Source organism: Alligator mississippiensis, chromosome 4 (assembly GCF_030867095.1).
Source record: "Alligator mississippiensis isolate rAllMis1 chromosome 4, rAllMis1, whole genome shotgun sequence".
NCBI classification, from domain to species: domain Eukaryota; kingdom Metazoa; phylum Chordata; order Crocodylia; family Alligatoridae; genus Alligator; species Alligator mississippiensis.
The window spans coordinates 97,079,923-97,099,683 of record NC_081827.1 but is presented as its reverse complement, the minus strand read 5'-3'; the positions used below and the strand labels follow the sequence as shown (position 1 = coordinate 97,099,683).

At 45.0% G+C, this 19,761-nt stretch overlaps 1 protein-coding gene and 1 long non-coding RNA gene across 4 annotated transcripts; one reads left to right on the top strand and one right to left on the bottom strand.

Annotated features, from left to right (window-relative positions):
- The first annotated feature begins 45 nt into the window (after window positions 1-45).
- On the top strand, window positions 46-18,739 carry XRCC6 (X-ray repair cross complementing 6). 3 transcript variants are annotated; one of them, XR_001373431.3, is made up of 12 exons: window positions 46-221; window positions 1,269-1,393; window positions 3,848-3,986; window positions 4,737-4,991; window positions 5,845-6,028; window positions 6,894-7,080; window positions 8,495-8,663; window positions 9,985-10,146; window positions 14,639-14,768; window positions 16,076-16,176; window positions 16,998-17,146; window positions 17,554-17,641. XR_001373431.3 is itself a non-coding variant. In XM_019489353.2 (12 exons), exons 1-12 carry the CDS (start codon window positions 146-148, stop codon window positions 18,242-18,244), a joined length of 1,692 nt encoding a protein of 563 aa, XP_019344898.1. In that variant the 5' UTR covers window positions 47-145; the 3' UTR covers window positions 18,245-18,328. The 3 variants fall into 3 exon arrangements, 2 of the variants coding, with proteins under 2 accessions (XP_019344898.1, XP_006259035.1); XM_019489353.2 differs by lacking the exon at window positions 16,998-17,146 and adding an exon at window positions 18,195-18,328 and having other exon boundaries at window positions 47-221; window positions 17,554-17,667; XM_006258973.4 differs by lacking the exon at window positions 16,998-17,146 and adding an exon at window positions 18,235-18,739 and having other exon boundaries at window positions 51-221; window positions 17,554-17,667.
- On the bottom strand, window positions 14,042-16,117 carry LOC109283613 (uncharacterized). Its single transcript, XR_002090852.1, has 2 exons — window positions 16,034-16,117; window positions 14,042-14,479 (listed from the first exon to the last, which is right to left on the bottom strand). It is a non-coding gene; the product is annotated as an uncharacterized LOC109283613 (long non-coding RNA).
- Window positions 18,740-19,761: the final 1,022 nt, after the last annotated feature.

Below are 19,761 nucleotides of genomic sequence, written 5' to 3'. Positions count from 1 at the left end.
CCGCGGGAGGTGATTGACCGGGTTTCCGGTGGGGCGGAGGTAACTGGCAGTCGGAGCGTGCGGGGCCGGGTCCGGACCCCCGCAGCAGGTGCTGGGCCGCAGCGCAGCTCACACCCCGTCTGTGCGTCCTTCCCGCACCGCCGCTATGTCGGACTGGGTGTCCTACTACCGCAGCGAGCGGGAGGAGGAGGAGGAGCCGGAGGAAGGCGCGGAGCCGGCCGGTCAGTGTCGGGCCCGGGTCCCCGCTGGTAGCTCGGGGCCTCTGTCCTCTTTCCGCGCCTCCCCCCCGGCCAGAGACTCCCCGCTGGCTGGGAGATGGCGGCTCGGCCGGGGCAGGAGGAGGCCGGCTAGGAGGTGCCGGGCTTGGTGCGGCCACGGCCAGGAGACCAGATGGTGCCCGGACTAGGGTTGCCAACTCCATTTGAACCTGTTCCGGGTGGTTTCCTCACATGATGTAATGACATAAATGACTTCACTTCCGGAAAGCAAATGCACATGAGTGTTACATAAATCAGATTCAACATTTCAATATTTATTTTAATGAACACCCTCTCATTTCTCTCCCGTGAGACTCCGCAATCTCCTGGAGATTTATCTCTAACTCCTGGAGACTCCAGGGCAATCCCAGAGGGTTGGCAGCCCTAGCCCAGGCACATGCCTTGCATCTCTGCTGGGAGAAAAGCTTCTGGGCCCCTTGCTGCTGTCTCTGCTGCGCTGTACACACGGCACTGCTCTACCCACCTCACCCCTACGCTGCTCTGGCTTGGCCTGGGGCATCCATCGCTGTGGGGCCTTGTGGGAGGAGCTGGGAGGGTACCCATGATGAGAGATTGGCAGGAAAGGAGACAGACAACTGGTGGTGCAGGCATCCTGGAGCCCTCCCTGGGCTATCTGTCTCTCCCACGTAGGGGAGAAGGTAGGTTGTCAATGAATAGGCTTCCCTAAGGGCAGTGGTGACCCAGGGAGCAGCCCACTACTGCCCCTTGGCAGGAGAGAGTGCCAGTAGTGCTCTCCAGCCTGAAGGTTGAAATGCATGGATGGTCTGGCCCTTCTCCCCCCACTTCCCTGCAGTGTTTTTTCTACTGGTAAGAATGTTAGAGAAACTCTTACCAGCTGAAATGAAGGTCTGCACTTGGCCTATGTTAACACATGGCCCTCTTTATATTTGCTATTGTTACAAAATACAACCAGTATTGGGTGCTTTGCCTAGAAAGAAAAGGACAGCCTGATTTTTATGACTCTATGGATTTTTCCCCTCCTTTTCAAAGGAGATTATCAGTACTCAGGTCGGGACAGTCTGATTTTCTTAGTTGATGCCTCCAAAGCCATGTTTCAGTCCTATGAAGAAGGTGAGGATGATGATGATTGGACTTCTTTTGAGATGACAATCCAGGTAAGGGTATTAAAGATATGACTGATGATGCCTGTCTTGTAGTGTAAAGGATCCTAAAGTGCTTTAGAAATTGTGTACAAAATTCTATGTTTGCTGTAATGTAGTTCATCTTTTTGGCTAACCTGTTTATGTAGGTCATGGTGATGTCTGAACACAGACGTCTGGCCTAGAAATAGGTAGGTCTTATGCAGCAAAAACAGCAGCCAGGAGTTGGCAAGATCAAATTCCTAGTCGGACAAGGTAGCATTTGGATTTCATCAGTAAGATGATACAATAAGGACTAAAATCCATGTGAAAAAAGTGGAAACAGGGAGAGATTACCAAAGACGAATATACCTCCTCTGCTCGTGCTTGTAGGGAGGCAGTTAGACGGGCCAAAGCTACCATGGAGCTGAGGATGGCATCCCAAGTAAAGGACAACAAGAAATTGTTTTTTAGATATATAGGGAGTAAAAGGAAGGCCCAGGGAGGAATAGGACCCCTGCTAAATGGGCAGAAACAATTGGTGACGGACAGGGGGGACAAGGCTGAACTCCTCAACGAGTTCTTTGCCTCAGTGTTCCTAAGTGAGGGGCACGACAAGTCTCTCACTGGGGTTGTAGAGAGGCAGCAGCAGGGCGCCAGACTTCCATGTGTAGACCCCGAGATGGTGCAGGGTCACTTGGAAGAACTGGATGCCTTTAAGTTGGCAGGCCCGGATGAGCTCCATCCGAGGGTGCTGAAGGCACTGGCTGACATCTTTGCAGAGCCACTGGCAGGAATATTTGAACGCTCGTGGTGCATGGGCCAAGTCCCGGAGGACTGGAAAAGGGCCAATGTGGTCCCCATTTTCAAGAAGGGGAGGAAGGAGGACCCGGGCAACTATAGGCCAGTCAGTCTCACCTCCATCCTTGGCAAAGTCTTTGAAAAAATTATCAAGGCTCACATTTGCGAGAGCCTGGCAGGACAAATTATGCTGAGGAGAAACCAGCACGGGTTCGTGGCAGGCAGATTGTGCCTGACCAATCTAGTCTCTTTTTATGACCAGGTTACGAAACGCCTGGACACAGGAGGAGGGGTGGATGTCATATACTTAGACTTCAGGAAGGCCTTCGATACGGTATCCCGCCCCATACTGGTGAACAAGTTAAGAGGCTGTGACTTGGATGACCACACAGTCCGGTGGGTGGTGAATTGGCTAGAGGGTCGCACCCAGAGAGTCATAGTGGATGGGCCGGTTTCGACCTGGAAGTGTGTGGGCAGTGGGGTCCTGCAGGGCTCGGTCCTTGGACCAATACTCTTTAATGTCTTCATCAGCGACTTGGACGAGGGAGTGAAATGTACTCTGTCCAAGTTTGCAGATGACACAAAGCTATGGGGAGAAGTGGACACACCGGAGGGCAGGGAACAGCTGCAAGCAGACCTGGACAGGTTAGATAAGTGGGCAGAAAACAACGGAATGCAGTTCAACAAGGAGAAATGCAAAGTGCTGCACCTAGGGAGGAAAAATGTCCAGCACACCTACAGCCTAGGGAATGACCTGCTGGGTGGCACGGAAGTGGAAAGGGATCTTGGAGTCCTAGTGGACTCCAAGATGAACATGAGCCGGCAGTGTGACGAAGCCATCAGAAAAGCTAACGGCACTTTATCGTGCATCAGCAGATGCATGACGAATAGGTCCAAGGAGGTGATACTTCCCCTCTATCGGGCGCTGGTCAGACCGCAGTTGGAGTACTGCGTGCAATTCTGGGCGCCGCAATTCAAGAGGGATGCGGATAACCTGGAGAGGGTCCAGAGAAGGGCCACTCGTATGGTTAAGGGCCTGCAGACCAAGCCCTACGAGGAGAGACTAGAGAAACTGGACCTTTTCAGCCTCCGCAAGAGAAGGTTGAGAGGCGACCTTGTGGCTGCCTATAAGTTCATCACGGGGGCACAGAAGGGAATTGGTGAGTATTTATTCACCAAGGCGCCCCCAGGGGTTACAAGAAATAATGGCCACAAGCTAGCAGAGAGCAGATTTAGATTGGACATTAGGAAGAACTTCTTCACAGTTCAAGTGGCCAAGGTCTGGAACGGGCTCCCAAGGGAGGTGGTGCTCTCCCCTACCCTGGGGGTCTTCAAGAGGAGGTTAGATAAGCATCTAGATCCAGCACTCTTTCCTGCATATGCAGGGGGTCGGACTTGATGATCTATTGAGGTCCCTTCCGACCCTAACATCTATGAATCTATGAATAACATTTCAAGAAAACTCTGTCTTTTCTTGCCCTCATCTGTAGCAATGGAGTATTAATGTTCAACTATTAGTCATAAATATCCAGAAAGCCCACCTGGTGCTGAGATGTGGCTTAAAATACTGTGCCAGTCCCTGGCATTGCCAGCGCAAACTGTTTGCTTGCCAACAGCTGAACTCTATTATGGTTCCTGAAACTAATGTTTTGCACTCTTTCCTTGCTGACCTGCGTGGTTTCTTTCCAGTGCATCCGGAATGTGTACACCAACAAGATTATCAGCAGTGACAGAGACCTCCTGAGCATTGTGTTTTATGGTACTGAGAAAAACAAAAACTCAGCAGATTTCAAACATGTTTATGTTCTTCAGGAGTTGGACAATCCAGGTAAAATGTAACAGTGATCTGAAGATTTCTGTGAAAAATAGGAACTAGGGAAGTCCATACGATCAGGCCTCCCTCTCTGTCATGCCTAAGGGAGTTGATGCTGTGAGAGAAACTAGAATGCTACAGTTTTTGTGAGGAGTTTTTTCATAGGTGTAATAGCTTCTCTGGTTGGTGCTTCCCTGCCCAGTCAGGCAAAAAATACTGTTAGTAGTTTGATTTTCTTATGTTGGCTGCTGTACTCCTTTCCCTGCGGTCAATTCTATTTGAAGGGTCTCACCCCTCAACCTTAAAAATTGTTGCTAATTAACTAAGATTAGGGGGAAAGGAAATTAAGTATTAGGCAAGGGAGAAAAGATCTATTTGTGGTTGAAAGTTTAAAAATGGAGAAGCAAATGAGGAAGCAAGATACGAAGAACATATATATATATCAAACAGCAGCTACAGGACAGAAGACACGTCACCCATTGCCAAAGTAGTTATGAGAGGGGAGGGGAGCTGCAAATAGACAAACAGGGAGGAGGAGGTATTGGTCAAAGTTGGGTAACCTGTAGAGTTTGAAAAATAGACCAGTTATCTATTAGCTTGTGCACCTAAAGTATTGAACATCTTAACCAAGCCTTCGGAGTGCAGTGCTGTGATAATGCAATGAAACATTAGCTGTAAAGAACTGTAGGCTTCTTGGGTTGGAAATGTAGCATGAACTATAGGCAATACAGACCAATTTTCTGCTCTTGCTCTCTTTGCCTTTAGGTGCACAGCGAGTGCTAGAACTGGACCAATACAAGGGAAACCGGGGAAAAGCACTCTTTCATGAGTTGTTTGGCCATAGTAATGAGTACTCACTGGGTGAGGCATTTTGGGCTTGCTCTAATCTCTTCAGTGATGTCCAGCTCAAGATGAGCCACAAAAGGATCATGCTGTTCACCAATGAAGATAACCCTCATGCCAATGACAGCACTAAAGCCAAGCTGGCTAGGACCAGAGCTGCTGACCTTCGAGACACAGGTCAGCATTTTCACTTTTCATTTAGTGATGGAGCTTCATGAAGAGTAGGGGTATAAACAAAGATCACCAGGTAAAGTGGATCAGTTCTGGGATAAGTCCTGGCACAGCTGAGCCACTTCATTGCGCGAAATGAATGTTACCCATTGCCCTGCAAGGTTGGGCCCTTGTCATTTCCAGGAGCAGCCAGTGCCCAATATTGCAGGACAATGCTTGAGGTGCCTGTATGCAAATAGAATTTAAGGGTATAAACAGGGTTTTCCCATTTATAGAAATGTATGCCTAGAGTCTCTCCAGCGTGGTAATGTGGCTAGGACCACCAGTTAGATGACTCCAAAATAGGGGAACCTGGGCAGGCATTCCCAGGGCTTCAGGGGATCAAATCAGCACATCTTGGAGATTCCCATTTCCCCTGAAACCCTGGGAATGCCTGCCTGAGGCAGCCAGAGAGCATGGAGAGCTCTGGTTTGCTTTGCCTATGCTTACTTGCCCTAAAGCAAGTCAGATGTCAACCACAAAATAGCAGCACAAAATCACATTACCTATGTCACAGCCACAAATTTTGGACATTTTTGGTAAAAGGGACATGAACGTGTCAGTGATGCTTTGTGTCCTAGCTACTAGATCACATCCTTACTCTTTCTGCTATGTGACTTGATCAAATGTGAAAGAAACAAGCCAGCTGTCCTTAATTGCTTTCTTTTAGTGACCAACACAAATAGAAAAGCAAAATCTATGCATGTTTCAACTTCCTTTCCCATTTTAAGGAAATATCTGAGTATTGTGGAAATGTACTGCTGGAAGTACATAGAAATCAATTTACATAACCCTCCTCACATCTTTACTTTGTGACTAGGTATCATCCTTGATTTAATGCACTTGAAGAAGCCTGGGGGGTTTGATATTTCCATGTTCTACAGAGATATCATTAACGTAGCAGAAGATGAGGATTTAGGAGTCCAGCCTGTTGAGTCAGGCAAACTGGAAGATCTCATGAAGAAAGTACGAGCAAAGGAGACAAAGAAACGGGCTTTAGCCAGGTGCGTGCCAAGTATCGACATTTGAAATAGCATCAGCAGCCTCTGGAAAGGCTTCCTTGGTGGAAGCATGGTGCTGTAAAGGTAGTGTTTGAGCAGCATTTCCGCTCCTAGGTCCTAATTACTTAGTGCAAGATTGGTGAAACTTCCCCAGCTTTTGGAGATTTTTGACTAGAGGCTTTCAGTAGTGGGGAATAGAGCTTTGAACTAAGCCCTGTCCTGGTTGTTATATGCCATCTTCCCAATGGAGTCAGGTATGAAGTCATCATCCTAGAAGGGGAAAAAAGACAGCTTGCTCCATCCTGACTCAGGAACCTGATTTGGTCAGTATACATGGGTATGGAGTCTAAATCACTTGTCTTTCTGGCATTTCAGAAACTATTTACACTCCTACCCCCCAAAAAACCCCAAACAAACAAACAGCAACAACAAAAAGTCTGTAAGTTGGTTACTGTTAAATTGAATCTTGGCACAAAACTGATCAATTGACCCTCTTGTGCTCGAGTGTGATTTGAACACATTGAGATGGAATAAGCTTAAGAGCTGTGTCAGTCTGTTATGAATTACTCTCACATGGACCAGTATCTGTGCAGGCTCTTGTTATCTGATCGAGATTGGGCTTGACCTTTCTGAAACCTCCCCTTTAAAATATCCCACAACATTTTAATAAGAACTTTTCAGTTCTGTGTCAAAATTAAGATATCTTTAGAGAAACAGCATTACAATGCTGGTAATGTTATTTCAGAAATGCATGTGATGTTTGGGGGAGAACAAAAGAGAATCTGAGGAATAAATTGCTGGAAGAGAGAACTTTTTTGGAGACTGACTGTGGAAGTCTTCGTTTTGTTTGTCTGTAACTCCCATACAGGATAAACTTTTATCTGTGCAAAGACATATCCTTCACTGTTGGTGTTTACAACTTGGTCCAAAAAGCAATAAAGCCATATCCAGTGAAGCTTTATCGGGAAACCAACGAGCCAGTTCGAACTAAGACACGAACATTTAACCAAGAGACAGGTAGTTTGCTTCTACCTAGTGATACAAAGAAAGCTCAGGTAATACATCCCATATGTGCTTGCTTTTCTTCTCAGTGGGGGGTTTGCAGGGACACCAAAAAACTTACCAAAACCATTACTTCTTTTTGTATGGCTCTTAAGTGAGCTGCAGAAATGCAGAGGATGACAGGTTTATACTGCTTGATCCATTTTCTCTTAGAGATAATGTGATCCTGTTGCATTCAGAAGCTAGGCAGACTTGGAGTAGGTTATGTGGGTGAGCCTCCAGAAAAGGACAGCTGTTGATGGAATTGAGGTTGGGGGCTGTGGGTTGCATTCTCCCTTTGCAATGATTCAAGTTTATCTGAAAGAGTAGACAGTAGAAGGCCTTGTTCTGCTGGTGATCTTGCATCTTGATAGTCTATTCAGTGTTTTAATCACTTAATGATACTATGGTACTTCTTTACTAAAGAGTAAAGGTGTGAGGGTTCTGACATTTATTTATTTATTTATTTTTAAAGCCAAAACAGATTTCCTTGTTCTTCATGCCCTAGCATTGTTCATCAGAATGATTACGACAGTCTCTGGTCAGATATAAATGAATTTTTATTTTTACTACTAAGACGCAGTTTATAAAATGCTTCAGAAAGCTTTGGGATGGAGGAAGTTATGGAAATATAAGATTATTGGCTCTTGTATCTTTAGAGTAAGCAAGTAGTGTGTCAAAAACACAGCATTTTGCAGTAAAAGATCTCTAAAAAAAGCATAAACCTAAGATCAAAATCTCTCTGACATCTGTAGACTGGATTGAAGTTCATAACTGAACATAGTTATCAATTGCTTTGTGAATATAAATATACAGCAGCGCTTTTAAGCAAGGGACTGCTAATATAATTTTGCTGTGGAAGATTGTGGCTAATTAGTTCACCTTAAATAATTAATTCAGCAAAAGATTAGCCCTTCACATGCAGGTTTTTCTCCATGTGCAAGCAATGCTCCATAACCCACCACCACTTTTTTAGAGATGACTGTTGAGGTGCCATAGAAACTAAGGCACAGGATTATGAAGTGAATCTTCAGGAGAATTGCAAGGGATAGGTTAAATGAAAATATTGTGTGTATAACAGCTAAAAAAAAATGATTATACAATTGAAAGGAGCATGAGTTTCTCCTTTGTTGCTAGTAATTCTTTGTAGATTGGCTATGTGCCTCTCTTAAGGCCTGCTGCCTTTCAGATTTTAACACAGTAAATTTTGTTTAAATTGGCTTTAAGGATAGCATATCGGTATTTATTTTCATTATGGACAAATACTTCCAGGTTATTGGTTTCCCTGCCCCCCCACCCTTGCTACTGATGTTGCCTCCCCTCCTCTATTTCTTCATGATATATGGGACAATTCAATTGGTTCTGTAACGTCTGAATGGATAACATCTCTGTTCTTAACACTGTTCCCCCCCCGTCCCCCCATTTTAGACATATGGGAACCGTCAGATTGTTTTGGAGAAAGAGGAGACTGAGGAACTGAAGAAATTTGATTCCCCAGGTTTGGTTTTGATTGGTTTCAAACCTTTGGCAATGCTCAAACAGCATCATCACATTAAGCCCTCCCAGTTCATCTATCCTGAGGAGTCCTTGATGAGTGGTAAGAAAAGGCGGGGTGTAAAGACCCAACAGGCAATCATCTGGTAGTGTGGCTGCAAACTAATTCCTAGCAGGGAGGGAAATGGGGGATGGGACAGGGGAAGGGTGGGACAAATATCATTTGAAGAGGGACATGAGATATTCAGACTCATTTGTGCTTCCTTGTCTAGAACAAAAGTTTAAATTAACTTTGATTCATTGATTTGACTAACACACACTTTTGCCCTTGTAACCTGTGTTTTCATCTTCATTTGCCATGCTGACCCTATTTTCTTTTTTCTTTTCTTTTTTCTCGTTGTTGTTGACGTAATGTTCACCCCATAAAATTTTTGTCATTCGTGGCAATACTTATCTTGAAACCTGAGGTGTATGGAGACTCAATCAACAAGGGGATCAAGATATAGGGCTTGAGAGAGATGATTAGGACATCTGGATTCAGAAGTTGCAATTATGTCAGCTAGAAGGATAGGTGCAATGCTAAGAAAGAACATGCGAGCTAGCAGCATTTTCTGATGCTCGTTTATATTAGCTAGGAGAGAACTTTAGGGGTGTCTCTGTCTCCCTTTACCATGTTAACTGTGTATTTGGGATAGGGACAATGTCACGTTGTGTAAGGGAAGTGGGATTAAGTGAAGTAGTTCAGTAAGTGTGTTGCTTATAAAAAGGACTCTGTCATAACAGGTTGTTCCACTCCCTCAGAGTCTAAGACGCACTTGCTATCTGGGTGCAACATCTCCAGGGAGGTAAGAGTAGATACCTGATTGTCCACTTGACTGCCTTGTAGTATTTCCAGCAACATGCCTTGTCCAGTGGATGTACAGTTTGGGTATGCATTTTTTTTTTTGCCAACCTCTGGTAAAAAAAAACAGGCTAATGTTGGCTGTTCTTGAAAAACAGTTTTGACCCTGATTCTTAGTACTGAAGGCTTGTGGTGTGCCACTGACTGGATCTCCAAGGATGGAGTGTGTTTATGCTCACATCATAGCAAACCTGATTTTGTTGTCCCTTATATCCTCTTTGAAAGGGTGACACCTCTATTATCAGGACAAATACCTCCTCTTTCATATATTGGCAAATCTTGCCCTTTCATCAGAGTTCTCTTGCCCTTTTTTGTCCAGAGAACGTGTTGTCGTCATCCTAGAGGGTTTCCCTCCCTTCCCAGTCCCCCACAACAGTTTAATGTTGTTTTTCCTGTCTGGAGTCTTATAGATATTGCCAAAAAGAGGCAGGTGCCAAATCTGCAATACTTTCAGACTATGTGCCTGAATCTCCAGAGGTGAGCCCTGTACCCAAATTTGACTGATACAGCCTTTATTGTGTAGGGAGTACGACTCTGTTTAATGCCTTACTGACCAAGTGCCTGGAGAAAGAAGTGATGGCATTGTGCAGATATGTCCCCCGCCGGAACACTCCCCCCTGCTTTGTGGCCATGATCCCTCAAGAGGAAGAGCTGGATGAGCAGAATGTGCAGACAGTCTCTCCAGGTGTGTGAAAAATTGCATTTTTCTTTATCACAGTAGAAAAGAAGGAACTAGACAGCAAGCATGCTGTGTACTGCAAGGTGTTTCTTGTGCATCTCAAAAACAGAAGAGAAAATAACTGCCCGCAATCTCTTGCTGCCGTTTTCCCATGTCCAGAATCTGACACAGCAAGCTGCTCATAGCAACTCTGGCCAGAGTTTCTTGCTTAAAATGTTGGGATAGACTCACGCAAAATAAATGTACTGAGACAGATTTACATGGGATGCCTGCTGCTAAGAATTTCTAATAGAGGTGCACCGATGCATCGATCCAATACTGGATCAGCACCAATATAAAGAAAATTGACTATATTGGAAATCGGCCTGATGTGGCCGATAATTTGGCCAATAAACGTCTGGGTGTGCGCGCAGCTGCAGCGCAGTACATAGGCGGTGAGGAGCGGAGCTCAGCAGCTTGGAGAGCTGCATGCAGCTGGTAAGTCTGTTGTGGTGGAAGGGGAGGGAGGAGGGATGGGACATGGCGGGGCAGATCAAGGCCCCCCGTGGTGAGGGAAGGAATGGCGCTGACGTAGGTGCTGCCCAGCTGGGGTGGGGCAGGGTGCAGGATAGAGCCGCAGCTTGTCCAGGAGGCACAGGGTGCGGAATGGCTCTCACTGCAGTGCGCACCCTGGGAGGGCACAGGGGGCGTGCCCTCAGATCTGTGTGGGGCAGGCTGCAGCTGGGGTCCACACTGGGCCTGGCCACGCTGCGCTTTGGGCAGGTGATGGTGGCACTGGGAGAGTGGCTCCGGGGGGGGCTGCAGCCACCCCAAATTTTGCCGTAGCCCACCTGTAGCCTCCTCCCTGAGTGCAGTGTGGCCAAGGCCCCCCGACACGTGCCAGGAAGAGCGTGGACCCTGGCCCCATCCTGCAGCTGCAGCCTGCCCTGCCCTGCCCTGCGCAGATCTGAGGGCACACGTTCCCCCCCCTCCCCTGCAATGCCTTCCCAGGGTGCATATAGCAGTGGGAGCTGCTCCCCCTTCCCGCGCCCCCCAGATGAACTGTGGCTCCATTGCATGCCTGCCCCACCCTGGTTGGGCAGCCCCTGCCCCACTCCCTCCCTCACCATGGGGGGCATTGATCTGCCCCCCCACACCCCTTCCTTCCCTGTTCCCTGTCTACTACAGCAGACCTGGTACTGGCTACTGGGGATGACCTAGTTGGCAACCTAGTGATCGATGGGAAGCTGGGTGACAGCGACCACGAGCTGATCACCTTCACCATCCACCGAAAAGCTGGCAAGTCAGTCAGCAACACAGAAGTCCTTGACTTCAGGAAAGCCGACTTTGACAAGCTCAGGAGGCTTGTCAGTGAGGCCCTAAGGGACTGTGACCACAGGGAGAGGGGAGTTCAAGAAGAGTGGTTGCTCCTCAAGGGAGCGATCCTCAATGCACAAACTAAGTCTATTCCATCTCGGAGGAAAGGCAGCAAGAGGGCACAGCAGCCCCCCTGGCTCTTCAGGGACCTAGCAGACCTCCTGAGGCTAAAAAGAAAGGCCTACAAAGGATGGAGGATGGGAGTCACCTCCAAGGAGGATTATTCTGCACTGGTCCGGTCCTGTAGGGAGCTGACCAGGAAAGCCAAGGCTGCAACTGAACTCCAGCTAGCTTTGAGCATCAAGGACAATAAAAAGTCCTTTTTCAGATATGTGGGGAGCCGGAGGAAAAGCAGGAGCAATGTGGGACCCCTGCTGAACCAGATGGGGCAACTGACAACTGACACCCAGGAAAAAGCCAACCTATTAAATAGGTACTTTGCGTCAGTCTTTCATCAGCCCCATGGGACGCCCATGCCCGCTACAGGGCCGGGAAGTCCGGGTGAGGGTGATCCCCTGCCCTCCATTAATGCTGACTTTGTGAAGGAACATCTTGAGAAGCTGGATACCTTCAAGTCATCCGGCCCTGACAATCTTCACCCCAGGGTACTCAAGGAGCTGGCGAGCATCATAGCCCAGCCTCTAGCGCGGATCTTTGAAAACTCTTGGCGCTCTGGTGTAGTGCCCGAAGACTGGAAGAAGGCCAATGTGGTGCCTATCTTCAAGAAAGGGAGGAAAGTGGATCCGGCTAACTATAGGCCCATCAGCCTGACTTCTATCCCGGGGAAGATCTTAGAAAAGTTTATTAAGGAGGCCATCCTTAATGGACTGGCTGACGCCAACATCTTAAGGGATAGCCAGCACGGGTTTGTTGCGGGTAGGTCTTGCTTGACCAATCTCATTTCCTTCTACGACCAGGTGACCTATCACCTGGACAAGGGAGATGAGATTGATGTCATATATCTTGACTTCAAAAAAGCCTTCAATCTGGTGTCCCATGATCGTCTCTTGGAGAAACTGGCCAATTGTCGCCTTGGGTCCCCCACGATCCACTGGCTGGAAAATTGGCTCTGGGGTCGGACCCAGAGGGTAGTAATTGATGGAAGTCACTCATCGTGGTGTCCTGTGACCAGTGGGGTCCCCCAGGGCTCTGTCCTTGGACCCATACTGTTCAACATCTTCATTAATGATGTGGACACTGGAGTCAGAAGCGGACTGGCCAAGTTCACAGATGACACCAAACTTTGGGGCAAAGAATCCACACCAGAAGACAGGCGGATGATCCAGGCTGACCTGGACAGGCTCAGCAAGTGGGTGGACGAGAATCTGATGGTATTCAACGCCAATAAATGCAAGGTTCTCCACCTTGGGAAAAAAACCCGCAGCATCCTTATAGGCTCGGCAGTGCTATGTTGGCTAGCACTATGGAAGAAAGAGACTTGGGGGTCATCATTGACCACAAGATGAACATGAGCCTGCAATGCGATGCTGCAGCTAGTAAAGCGACCAAAACGCTGGCTTGCATCCATAGATGCTTCTCAAGCAAATCCCGGGACATCATTCTCCCCCTGTACTCGGCCTTAGTGAGGCCGCAGCTGGAGTACTGTGTCCAGTTTTGGGCTCCACAATTCAAAAAGGATGTGGAGAAGCTTGAGAGAGTCCAGAGAAGAGCCACGCGCATGATCAGAGGTCAGGGAAGCAGGCCCTACGATGACAGGCTGAGAGCCCTGGGGCTCTTTAGCCTGGAAAAGCGCAGGCTCAGGGGTGATCTGATGGCCACCTACAAGTTTATCAGGGGTGACCACCAGTATCTGGGGGAACGTTTGTTCCCCAGAGCGCCCCAAGGGATGACGAGGTCGAATGGTCACAAACTACTACAAGATCGTTTCAGGCTGGACATAAGGAAGAATTTCTTTATTGTCCGAGCCCCCAAGGTCTGGAACAGCCTGCCACCGGAGGTTGTTCAAGCACCTTCATTGAACACCTTCAAGATGAAACTGGATGCTTATCTTGCTGGGATCCTATGACCCCAGCTGAATTCCTGCCCTTTGGGCGGGGGGCTGGACTCGATCTTCCGAGGTCCCTTCCAGCCCTAATGTCTATGAAATCTATGAAATCTATGACTCACCAGCTGGACGAAGCTGTATCGGAAATCGGATTGGTATTGGCCAATATACCTCCTTAAAAATCAGCTATCAGTATTGACTCCCAAAATCTCTCTTGGTACACCCTTAATTTCTAATACCAGGATGGTGTTGGTATAGTTGAGTTTATGCCACGTTAATCTGATGAGCCTAAATAACAGTGTAGGTAAAGCCTTTTGAAAACCTCCATTTAAGTCCATACTTGCCCAAGAAAACATAACCTCCAGGATTAACATAGGTGTGATACTTCTCTTCCCTCTTAGTTCCTTGCTAGCAGGGTAGGTGATTGACCTTTAAACACAGAAACCTTTTTCACTACTGGTTGCTTAGAGTCCTCTGCGGTTCTGTGAATGTTTTCTGTTGTCGGGCACTTAGGGGTAATGAGAGACAACAAATTCCATGTATTGATCACCCCAGTTTTATCAGTTGAGTAGAATATTATTAGGAAGCAGGAGTAGATTATTTCCTTCTGTCTTCCCTCCTCTTATAGCTGGTGAAGCTCGTGTTGGGGAAGACAAGGAAAAAGAATAATGGTGCCCACATTTAGTGAGTGTTATCATAGAAGTGCTTTATAAGCACCAGTTTTAATTTTTTTTAACATCCCTGTGAGATGGATTTTTACCTTTTCAAATGATTGGAAGGTGATGCAGGAAACTTGGATGGCATTAAACTTCAGTTTCTAGCTTCCCATCATGTATTTAGTCTCTCACAGGTGTTCTTTAGTATTTTTATTAGTGGTAATGATGTTTTGGCAATGTCCAGAAGCCTAAGTGTTTGAGGCGATCTTTGAATTCATATAAAGATACTCTTGGCAATTCAGGACTGAGAATAGGGACATTTCTGAAAAAGAAAGAGTTACTTGTTAATCCTGTGCGTGCACTTGCATATGGTACTGTCTAGTTAGTATGAATAAACTGTTCACAGCCATTCTTGGCTTCTGTCATGTGGTTTGAAGTTGTCATTGGATGACAGGTTTGTATATCTGTTTCTGCCACCTAGGTTTCCACCTCATTTTCCTGCCCTATGCAGATGACATACGGAAAATTGACTTTACAGAGAAGGTGCCAGCCAATGAAGAACAAGTGGACAAAATGAAGGAAATAGTCCAGAAGCTTCGATTCAAGTACAGGTGAATGGAAGCTGGAGGTGTGGGACATGAAAGTTTTTATAAAGCCTGTCACCTGCTATATTGTACATTATTCAGTGGCAAGCAGCTATAGCAGTCACACAAAATCATAAATTTCAACACATTAGGGAGCTAAGACTCTGCAATGTATAATATAATTAGGGCTTTTTTTTTTTAACACCTCTGAGTCCAGTAAGCTTTCTGGACATCCAGGAGCACATTGACACTAAACATTGGAAAAAAAACATTGCTTGAAATTGATTGTGTAACACTTGAACTGTGTGATGGATTCAAACATGATGGCCAAATTGGACCTCTTACAAATGTTAATTTATAATGGTTGGTTGCAAAACTTGAGAACATATCTAAAGATTTGTTCTCATTGGTCTGGTGTAATACGTTGGGTTTCTGCTCCAGGAGTCAAAATTCCATGACATGCATATAGCTATACTTGATCAAACATAACTGTAGTGGGTGCATTGTCTAGATAAATTCAATTAGTCCTGCCATCTTCGTCACTCAATTAATTTGTCTCACATGTAGAAATTACATATGCAGGCCCAAATTGGTTTTATAAGGGAAAATTAGTTTTGTTTTTTTAACAAAGGAGGCCTCATTTTCCTGTAGAATATGTATGCACACACATCTGCAGAAGCACATGTGCATGTGTGTGTGCGCGTACACAAAAGGAAGGGGACTTTCTACCCTTTTTGGTAGTCTCCGATGTAGCCTATCTCACTGCTTAGCTGGGAAACTTGCAGGGACATTGATTGCAAAGTAGTTTGCTACCTTTTTTTACCCTTATAATAGTCACTATGTATATGCAGCTCTGCTTATTTGATAGAATTGTTTTGATGTACTCATACACAGTATGCCTTACAGCAAATGTACCAGTACGTTATGAGACTTCTTAAACATTTGACTTGGCTCAAAGGGATGTTATACCATGGTCCAGAGATAGTATATTTGAGTGATGGAATAAGAGCCTTTGCCTGAACTTTTTGTAAGGAAGGTATTGAAGGGTCTTTGAAATGAAAACACAAGATAATAGTTATTAATGAGCTGGGGTCTCTCCACCATAAGAAGGAGAGTATTTTAAAGGAGATGTATGTTTAGATGTTGGGTATGTAGAAAGAGTGAAACAAGCATTAATGTGGAATAGTGACCCCTTTAGGCTTTTTTCATATTCCCATAAGAGTTACTAAAAAGTGGCTAACGATGGCTTTTGAATAAGCATGTTTTCAGTCCTGCTAATAAGTTACACTTACTTCTTGGTATCTCTGTTGAATATTTCTGGATTTTGTTGACAGGAGTGACAGCTTTGAGAACCCCGTCCTGCAGCAGCACTTCAGGAACCTGGAGGCCTTGGCACTGGGCTTGATGGAGCCTGAACGAGCTGAAGATCTGACAAGTGAGAATTATTAGTTGATACAAAAAGAGTGGGGGAGAGGTCACTTGCATCTTCCACTCTGGTCATAGAAATGTGTTACTGGAAAATCCAGAAGGGCTCCTTTTATGTTTATAAAAAAGCAAAACAAAACTGTTAGCATTGTGCAGTTCTAAGACTTAATCTGGAATATGTGGTGATGGTTGATCTGCTTCAAGGTCTGTTTTTAATTTTGTAGCTCTGGTTTTGCTGTTGCAGTTATTTTACTGTCCCTGGCCCTTTGCTTCCCCCCACTCCCAAAATGTGTACTTGTTAAAACATCCCTTCTAGTCTTGTTGAGAAACTGGTGATATTTCTGTCTATGCAAATATTTGCATGGGCTAAATTAAGACCAAACTCATATCACTTGGAGCTAAATTTTCTGCATTTTTTCACTTTAGTCATGAGAGATGCAACTGCTTTTCCAAAGGTCCTAAACATGAACTTTTAAAAATTTAGGTCTTGAGATGTTAAAGAGCAACTATGCCCTGCCTTCTCTTTTTTTGACAGAATATTTTAGTAGGTCTTAAAATCATGACCAATGAAAGTAAAAAGGAATTATTTAATTTATCTTTTAAAATAATGACTGAACAGTCTTTCTATACTGGCAGACAGCTTTTTGGCTTAAAATTCACTTCCCTAAAAGTCCACTGGCATTTAACTTTGAAAAAATGAATGGAATTAATTGGCTGTCTGCTGGTGGGGAAAGATGCCACCCCATGGCCAGTAAGAGCACATAGCTCTTGTACTCTTCCCAAGAAAAGCAGTAACTTCTCTCTCTCTCTTTCACTTCTCTGTACTTTCAGGTAAAATTACTGCTTTCCTGCATTGTGATAGTAGAGTCTAAGGGCCCCACTTAAGAATCATGACTTTATTGTACTATGCAGTATAAAGAGACATGACAAAAAGACTTTCTGCCACAAAGAACTGACAGTCTTGATGAGAAAAAAAACAGGTAACTTAAAAAAAAATAGGGCTAGCAAAAGATTATGAAATAAAAGAGATGGCAAACCTTTCTCCCCACATCCTGCTATGTTTTCTCTTTGGTTTCCTTTGTGTATAGGCATGTACTTTTTTTTTTCCTATCGGGTATACAACAAAGTGTAATCAACTGTGCATTATACAATGTTAGTGATAGTATTGAGAACCTTTACCTTCTCATTTCCTGATTCCTGTACATTCAAAATGTGGTTACTGTTGTGTTAATATACCTTTTGCATTTCATCATTTTTCATGTTTGGAAAGCTTTTAGGAAAGGATGGCTACTCTTTAAGAGCATTTATTTTTTAATACAGTAGAATTTGGTGATTATATTTTGTGTGGGCTGCATTTTGGTGAGCACAAGTTTGTTTCTATTGTCAGTGCCTAAAGATGAGGAGATGAATCGCAGACTGGGTAATCTAGTGGAAGAGTTTAAGCAGCTGGTTTATCCACCTGATTACAGTCCTGAGGGAAAGGTTGGGAAACGAAAGCAAGGTGAGTAGTGAAAGCAACAGGCCAGGATTTTGTGAGATACAACATGCTGTTGTTGTCAGCTGTTCAGAGGCTTTTGTATTTCTCATTTCTCTCTCTTGGGGGTTTAAAGTGAAAAGTACTCTCTATAAATTGCTCCACATCCACATTCAAATAGAGTAATATATCACCTGAGACTATGATCTTGGCAAATCTTGCAAGCTAAAGTAGTGTGGGGTCAAACTAGGTCACTTGAATGCGAAACCTCTGAAGGATATTCAGCTTGTTGCAGGAAGTGGCGTGGTTGCTTACTTGGCCCAAGTTGAATATTTTTGAGAGGCTAATAAAAACCCTTCATTTTTTTTTTTACCCCCTTGTACAGCTGAGAGAAGACTTTGCATGAAATTTTCATTGCACAATGAACTGTAGCTGCTTTTAGGGTGAAATACATAACCTAGAAACTTGTTGCATGCATGCATGATGCATTGCCTTTATGGCATGATGTACTAATTGTTACTAGACTGATTGAACTCTCTTTCCTCTTTTAATAGTCCTTCTAACGTCAATGATCCAACTTCCTTTTTGCAATAGGAGGTGGTGATGCGCAAGTGGAGAAAAAGCCCAAGATAGAAATCTCTGAGGATGAGCTGAGGAGCTTTGTGCAGAAGGGCACTCTTGGCAAGCTCACTGTGCCTGCTCTGAAGGAGGCGTGCAAGGCTTATGGGCTAAAAGTTGTTGGGAAGAAGCAAGAACTTTTGGATGCACTAACTGAGCATTTCAGGAAGCATTAACAGGGAACTAGTGCCTAGGGTGACTCCCTTCTGCTAAATTCAGTCTCCTTACAGGGCTGGTTTGTTGGGCTGAGTTCAGTTTTCATCCAGGGGCTGAGGGCAAGATGGAGAAAATAACTCTTCATCAAGTGTTGTAGACCCTAGTGGAGAAGAAAGTTTATCCTGCTGGTGATAGGTATATGCCAACTTGGTTTCTGCTGATGGCAGCCAAGGGTAAAACAAACTATCCCAACTCTGGTCTCATGTTTTAAAATGAATGCTGTTGTGCTATCTAGGTTTCTAAATAAATGCAAGCATACCTTGTAGTCTGTGTTATTCTGGGGCAGCTGGTGTGGTGAAAGGATGTGACATATACAACCAAACTTGCTTATTGGAAATAAGGAAATTGAATAATCTGTGTTGGTTAGGTGAATTATTGCTGTTAGCTTAACTGTCCAAGTTTTGTGTTTACAAGAATTATAACCATGGCTCCTTGCTCTTTTGATTGATACACTAAGCCTGTCCATCAAAATTGCTAGACAAGAACAAATTGCTTTCTGTTCTGGCCACAGCATAATAGAAACAGTCTACAGAAACTGAGAAAGACATAAGTACAGAAATGTTGCTGAGCAGTAGCAGTTATTTAAATGGTTTGCATAATCTATTCCTTTTTTGAAGCTGACTTGTAAAAGGGGGTAGAGTGGTGGGGGATCCTAATCAGGTATATTTTTAAAATGTTACTTGAATATATTCCTTGGAGGATGCGAGTGAAGACGACAACCTAGTAGCCTGTAATCTCAGATAAAGCTTTTCCAACCTTCAAGTGAGGGTGAGTCAGACTACTTTAAAGAACAAGTCCATGAATAAGGTCATTAAAAATAGCAATTTCTGGGGATTTCTCTTATTACTTAAAGTGGCTTTTGGATCACACTTGTGCATACTGCACACTTGTGCAAACCACATATAGTCCATATAAGGGAAATCAGGTTAAATAATCAGTCTCCTTGTTCTAAAGCAGAGTAGCCAACCTGCAGCATGAATGCCACAAATGGCACAGATAACCTCTTTGTGTGGCACATGACAGATCAGGTAGGGGGCAGGAATAGAAAGCAGAGCAGGAGATTGGGCAGGGAGCACAGAAAGTGGAACAGAAAACAGCACAGCAGATTGGGCAGCAGAAGGGGATTGGAATGGCACTTGGGGAAGAGCTGGGGCTAACTTGTGGCATGCCTGCCAAAAAGGTTGACTCTCACTGTTCTAGAAGGTGATGATGACAGTAGTACAGTTGACTAGTTTTAACTATGATTTTTCATGGTTCCCATGCATACTTTCAACCAATGATCCATTC